The following is a 7157-nucleotide window of genomic DNA, read 5'->3' as shown; positions in this document are numbered from 1 at the left end:
CGAGCAATGCAGGGTCACCATGATTGGACGAGGCCGTCTGTCGTCGGAGGTCGAGGCGCCGAGAATTCCAAGGGGCACGCCTTCCCTGCGCGGTGTCTCAGGACAGCTTGCAGCAGACAATAAATAAATGACTGCAAACCAGAGAGCGATTTTTGTTGGAGTTTGGGGCAGGGACAGGGGCTTGGGAAAGAGGGGGAGTTTGTTGGGGGTGGGGGGTGGGGTGGGTACTACTTTTTCTTTGTTTTTGTTTTTGTTTTGTTTTGTTTTTTTTGCATTTTTTTGTGTGTTTTTTTCTTTTGCTTTCAGAACCTTTGGGAAAAAGGACTTTGGTTTCTTAGAGTGTCGTTTTCCTCATTCAAGTCCTCCTCTGGGGACAAGTTTAGAGTTGTCTGTTCCAAGAGAGAGACAAGCACCTGTGCGTTGACAACAGTCCCTTTGCGTGAGGCTTTTGTCATAGGGGGTTTCAAGTCAACAATAAAATCCTTATCGTTCCCCTTCCCCCAAGAGTTTTGGTTCAGTTTTTGTCTTCTTTTAAACACAATGTACAAAAATAGAGCTTCTTCCTTATTTTTCATGTAAAAATATTCCTCTGATGCAGTTCTCTGTGAGTGTGAGTGTGGGCCAGAGCCACCTGGGGGGCACGGTGGGGAGGCCTAGCCGGGGTGCGTGGGGCGGATCCGCCGAGACCTCTTGGTCACTGTGGTGTACTTGAAGGGCTTCTGCAGCTCTGCCTGCCCCTTGGGGTAGCGCTTCATGAAGTGCACGTCCTGCTGGTTCTCCCGGGTCTTGGGGCCCTTCCTCGGCCGTCCCTTCTTGGTGAAGCCCACGTACCAGCCGGAGTACTTGGCTGACATCAGGGCTGTGTAGTTGTTCTCCAGGACCTTCTCGATGAACACACACTCCTTACTGGTGCCATCAGGCTGTAGGGGAAGAGAGCGGAAGGAGTAAGAAGGGGAAGGGCGGGTACCAGGGGCACAGATACATGGGCAGGTGGCCAAGGTTTGGGGCAACAGAGTAGAGAGGGCCTGACCCAAACTTTGGCCTCAGCAATTTCACTTCCTGGATCTGTGGAGTGGACTTGTCCTATTGGCCCCTATATCCTTCCTTACCGACCAGTTAGGTAACAGACTCCCATATCATTCAGAAACTCATCCCTTCCCCACTCTCCACCCTGTAACCAGCGGCTTCCACCTCAACTCTACTAGAACAAGTGACCCAGACCTAGCTAATCATAACATCATTTCCTGCGATTGGTTCAGGGCTGGACATGTGGCCTGAGCCATCCAATCGGTGCTCTTCGAGACCTTTGTGTAAGCGATGCATAAAAACATAGGCCAATTTAAACTTGGGGAATACGTATGGCTGAAGTGAATGCAGCCATGTTACCACCATGAGGGGAAATACTGTCTGACAACAAAGCCAGCAGGGAGAAAGCAAAGCCAAGAGTAAGAGGATAACAGAATCCAAATCCTCGCCACATCCTTTAGCTTCTGGGCTGAGCTGCATCTGAAGCTCCAGTTACCTCACTGTCACATGCGCCAATAATAGCTCATTTCCTGTAATCCAGTTGAGATTATGTTCTATCACAAAAGAAAGGAAGTCCAAACGATGTACACAAATTTAACATGAAGTCAGCTGCTCAACTCCACTGTTATATAGTTAAATATAGATCACACTTAAGGTGCATTTAATGTTTGGTGTGAAGAGGGGTGAGAGCCTCCCCAAAATAAGAGTTAAAGCATGGCCAAACTCCAAAGCTGGTGCCCTTGCTTCTGAGAGTCAAGTCTCCTGAGCAGATTCATGAACTCCTTGGAAAACAATGCCAGCCAAGGAGCACGAGATTCAGACTCAGAAGCTGAATCAACTAGAATGCTCCCTGGTGTGACCTCAGGTGAGCTAATTCCACTCTCTAAACCTCGGATTCCTTGCCTTACCAAACAGGGACTAGGACCCCTGCATCACAGAAATGTAATGAGGAATGAAGTTTGTAAGTGAGCCTGGCACACAGTAGTAACTTGCTGAAGTATTTCTGAAGACCAGGTGGTTCGGACGGTCTGGCTTCTTTCCTTGGATCTGATCTCAACAAAAGGTGGTTGGGAGGCAGGCTTTGAATCTCCTCCCTGAGAAGGCTGAATTGCTTGATGTGGAAGAGTGAGAAACACACAAAGTTGGAAGGCCTGAATTAGGAGCACTCGAGTTTCCAACTAACATCTCCAAATTTAGGCCGGGCCCACTCCTCGTTCCGGGCAGATGCCCAGCCAAGTTGGAAGCCCAGCAGTCTGGCTGTGCCTGGAGACTGAGGTGCGAGTTCCAGCCTTTTGTTTGAAGTGGAAAACGGGCTGGAGCTTCCAGGAACGTTCACCTTTGAGCGGAGGGCAAGCTTGGGCTCTGCAGACAAAGTGCTGAACTTTGCAGAAAGGGACAGGCAGGGTAAGAAAACATTCTCTGGAGGATGAGATCTTTCGAGGAGGCTGCAGAACAAGCAGAGGTGGGGATGGGAGGACGGTCTGGGAGACATGGGCAAGGTAAGCAGAAAGGGAAGGCAGAGCATATGTGTAATGGGGGTGGAAGGGAGTGGTCTCTGGACTCTGGGTTCCCCATGGATAATTCTGGAAACTGCCTATCCAACCTGCCTCCAGGTCCCTTGGCCGGTCTTGATAGAACAGTTAGAGCAAATGGAACAAAGGCTACACCATGCTGCTTCCCCACCCAGAATACCTGCCTGGAAAACTGCTTTCATCCTTCAAGGCTCAGTTCAGTAACTGCCCCTTCTAGGAAGCCCTCCCTGACTGCCATCTGTCTCCCTGGGTATTTCCTCCTCTTCCTTCAAGATTCCATTCAAGAATCAAGCTTTATTGGGCTCACATACTCCATCATCTGGACTCCCTTGGCACCCATTCCTCCTCTCATCCCCCAACAGAGCAATTCCATATGTGCCTGCCTCCTCATCAGCCCAAGAGCGGCAGGAGGTCAGGGCTGCTCCTCAGTTGCTCTCAGGGCTCAGCACAGATCTTTACCCAAGACAGCGGTGCCCAGAGCATTTGTGGTTCAATGGATGCGAGTTCTGCTGGGATAGAAATGGTGGGGGTGACACAGGAAAGGGTTTTCCTCTAAAAGAAAATAGACTCTGCCTCCTGGGTCCCTTACTAATGTCCCAGAGACAGTCATGAACTAGGAGAGGCCCCTCCTGGGGATGTCCTGAGAAGGTGACAGAGCGAGCAGAAGGCTGGAGCGCTCTGCCTGGCCCACATGGTCTCATTCATTCAGCATTTATTAATAGCCAACCACAGGCCAGACATTTCCACATCCATTATTTCATTTAATCCTCTTCACTCACCAAGGTAGACTCTACCTGGTAGAAGAAAACAGAGTTCAAAGAGGCAAAGGGTTTGGCCAAGGTCATGGAGCTCGTAAGTAGCAGAGCCAGGATTTGAACCTGCCACCGAATTTGAATTTGCCACCGAAGCTCGCTTCTCCTCTGTCCAGTTCCAGACACACCCACAAGGAGAAAGGGTACAGCAGAGCGGGCACTGCCCATGAAAACACCTCCCCTCCCCAGGCCCACACAGCCACATCAGCATGAAGCAAGGTCTTGGATATGCAAGGGCACACATGCTCATCCACAGCTGGCTTTACTAGAGGATTGGGGAGCTGGGCCTCGGGATGAAACTCCCAACACCTCAGAGCTCAGGAGCCCTTGGGAGGAGTTGTGGGGCCTATGGTGGTCATGAGTTCCCTAGGAGGAACTCAGACACAGAGGAAAAGATGCCAGCGCAGGCCACACCTGAGCCTGACCCTCACCTCTGCTCCCGACGGCCTCTGTGACCCTGCTAGCACCTGCAGAGATTTAAAAATACCTGCGGCTGGGGCTAACCCTGAGCAATGCACACTCAAGGCTGAGGCAAGGCCGATGATCAGTATTTAGAGAGTAAGTGACTCTCCATCCCAAGCACTCAGTGATTTAAAATGTGATCATCTTCCTTCTTTCCAAACTAGAGTCCTGTTGCTTCTACTTGATGTGAAGACTGAATCCTGATGACATCACTTGGCCCCTGGATCCAGTCTTGTGTGAAACGAGAATAACCCCTGGACATTTTTAGTTACATAGGCAAAAGCATTCCTTTTTGGCTTAAGGCATTTTGAGTTGGGTTTCAGTTGCTTACCACCAAAGCAGTCTTCACAAAGATGTGGTGGGGGGCAAGGAAACCCCCCTGCTCTGAAAGGGTCGGGGGCCCTCTGCTGCCCCAGGGGACTCACCAGTGAGCACACAAGAGGGAGCAGGTGAGGGAAAAACCCATCTGAGTTGAGTCTCCAGAGATGGGGAAAAAGTGCATAGGACAGAGTGCTCCACGCTCAACAACTATTTATGGAATGAAAGGGAGCATTGCCTCCTGGGCCAGATGGGTGTGTGGGGGACTCTGCTGGAGAGGTGGAGGGGGGGTGGGGTGAAGAGTAGACCCCGATTCCAAGGAGGTTGGCGTTCGGCTGGGGGGCAAGGCCCTGGCTGATCATTTATCTTATTTATACCTTGTTGGGGGTGGGGAATGACCCCAGTTTCGTTTAAGCCGTGTTTTTGATTTCCTGCTCCCCCCACTCTTATCCCTCTTCCCCTGAGCCATACCCCAGTGGCTGGGGAGAGTGTGACAGGCCAGGGACCTGAGCCAGAGTATTGTTGCTTGTTAATAATAAGGGGACCACTCGCCTCCATTATTTGAGCACCTACTTTCGCAGGAGCTGCTCCCCGAGGGGAGGCTGCCTGAGCAGGCAGGGGCACAGAGCACAGCTTTGGCGCATGGTTGGTCCAATGCGGCAGGGACGGGGGTGGGGTAGCTCTAGCCAAGGGCCTGGAGCTCCTGAAAAGGCTCTGTTGAAGGAGTGACATAATGACCTGGCTTCAAAGGGGAAGGGAACTAACATTTAAGTGCCTCTACGTGCCAACATGATCATTCCCATTTTACAGGTGAGGACACTGAGGCACAGCGAGGTCCGGGCACTGATGTGTATAATTCTGGTTGTAGGTTAAGGTCAATCCTCAGAAAGCAGACACCATAGTTCTATTTCTTTAGTGCCCTTGCAGCCCTTTGGGCAGTACACAGAGCACAGATAGAAGGATCCAGAATCAGCCCTCAATGAGCTCCCACTGATGTAAGCCCAAAAACAGCCAGTGATGACCTATGTGAGCAGACCAGCAACAGAGGGCTGTGTGAAGGGCCCGGGCCTTCCAGGTGGGGATACCCACTGAGGGCTCAGGGAGGCTGCTGAAGGATGAGCCAGGACTCAGGGCCAATGGACGAAGGAAGGGCAGTCCTGGCAGAGGGTACAGCAGATACAAAGCCTCCAGGGAGCGGAGGTTGGCAGTGCCATGTGTCTGTGGCATAAGGAAAGTGAGGGCAGGGTCATGAGGCCAGGGAGCCTCCCTCAAGAAGTGTGGCCTTTCCCCAGGTAGGTGCTAAGGACCCAGGGACTGGTTCTCAGCTGGGCTGGGGGTGGAGGGCAAGGGAGACCTGATCACTTTTGCCATTTAGAAAAGTGAGGGTGGGCAGTGGGGCCAGGCCTGGAGTGGAGCCTCAGGCTGGGAACTCACTCATGCCCTGAGCAGCTGGGGCAACAGTTCCTGAAGGTGTGAGGCCAGAACAGAGGCAGCACCTAGGGAAGGAGGGCAGCCCAGGGCCTAGGGCCTACTGGCCAGGGAGTCTCTCAAGAACAGAAACCCAAGGACCTAAGGCTTCCAGCTGTAGGAGCCAGAGAAAGTGAGGGGCGCTGGGCTGGGAAGAGGCCAACAAGGGGACTTGCCCTGGGCAAGTCGGGACAGGTGGATTTGGGGGTGCCCTTGGAGGCCCCCAGGCTAGCCCAGAAGACAGAAGCCTGGAAGGGGGGTTGGGGGAGCTGCACCAAGGGGGCGGGCCTCCCTGGGCTGTGCCTCACCTCTCCCTGCCGCCAGCTGAACCGTCCCCAATATTAATGACGGGAGAGAGGGCGAGGGGGCAGAAATCGGAGCCGGCTCCTGTGGAAGCAGTGACTCAGCGGCCAGGCCAGTCGGCGGGCTCAGGGCTGCCGGCGGCGGGGAGCGGCCCGAGGGGACGGGGCTGCTCTTTTAACCCCAGGACGGCCCTCCTGGGGTCAAGATGCCGGGAACCGCACAGACGAGAAGGAGGGGCACGCAAGCACTGGGCACAGCGGGCTGCCGCGTGCCCCTCCTTTAAAGAGGTGGGGGGAGGCCGAGCTTACAACTGCAAGCAGGTTGGGCCTGGGAGGCAGCCCAGCCCGGCAGGAGAACAAAGTGCCTGACGCGGGGCCGCGCCGCCACAGGAAACGCACGGCCAGGCCAGGGGACCCGCGCCCGGCCGCCTGCCCGCCGCCCCTGCCCCAGACCCCTCGCCAGCTGCGGAAAGTGAATCACTAATTAAAACCACTCGTCATCCCACTATGTGATTACTATTATTTTGCTCTTTGAGAAGCTGTAGTTGGTGTGGGCAGCATGACTGGAATCTTTGCCTTCCAAACTGGGCTTTGCCTCCAGCCCAGCTCTAGTGTGGGACCTGGGACAAGTGCCCCGGTGTGGCCACACCTCAGCGTCCACATCTGTGAAATGGGGATGGTAGTGGTACCCACCTCCTGGGATTATTTGGGGGCATTTTTGCTCAGTGGCTAGCAGAAAGTAGGTGCTCAATTAACGGAGGTGAGTGGTCCCTTTTATTAACAAGCAACAATACTCTGGCTCAGGTTCCTGGCCTGTCACACTCTCCCCAGCCACTGGGGTATGGCTCAGGGGAAGAAGGATAAGAGTGGGGGGATCAGGAAATCAAAAACACGGCTTAAACGAAACTGGGGTCATTCCCCACCCCCAACAAGGTATAAATAAGGTAAATGATCAGCCAAGGCCTTGCCCCCCAGCCGAATGACAACCTCCTTGGAATCGGGGTCTACTCTTCACCCCACAGCTCTCCACCTGTCCAGTAGAGCCCCCCACTATCCAAGTTGGATATGGGGGTGAGCAGGGGCCCTGCAGAGAGCAGGGGACACAGGCATGATCCAACATAGAGCTACTGCCAGAAACCCCCCTCACTGGAACACCCAGAGGAAGCGAGTGCGTGAATTTCACCAACAGGCACACCCAGGAAAAAGGGGGGACACTGAGAAGCAGCATCAGTGGGGGC

The 7157-nt window shown here is 53.7% G+C and overlaps 1 protein-coding gene across 1 annotated transcript in view; it reads right to left on the bottom strand.

Annotated features, from left to right (window-relative positions):
* Positions 1-232: 232 nt before the first annotated feature.
* Positions 233-7157, bottom strand: part of FGF18 (fibroblast growth factor 18) — a 33036-nt gene continuing 26111 nt past the window's right edge. Inside the window, exon 5 of the mRNA XM_019740164.3 lies at positions 233-920. Within this exon, the coding sequence (XP_019595723.1) occupies positions 654-920 (267 nt within the window). The 3' untranslated portion in view covers positions 233-653. The remainder of the gene's footprint in view (positions 921-7157) is intronic.

Source organism: Rhinolophus sinicus, chromosome 5, assembly GCF_057876585.1.
Source record: "Rhinolophus sinicus isolate RSI-liver-muscle chromosome 5, RSI-T2T, whole genome shotgun sequence".
Taxonomy (NCBI): Eukaryota; Metazoa; Chordata; class Mammalia; order Chiroptera; family Rhinolophidae; genus Rhinolophus; species Rhinolophus sinicus.
The sequence above is the reverse complement of the archived record's forward strand: the minus strand, read 5'-3'. Positions and strand labels throughout refer to the sequence as shown.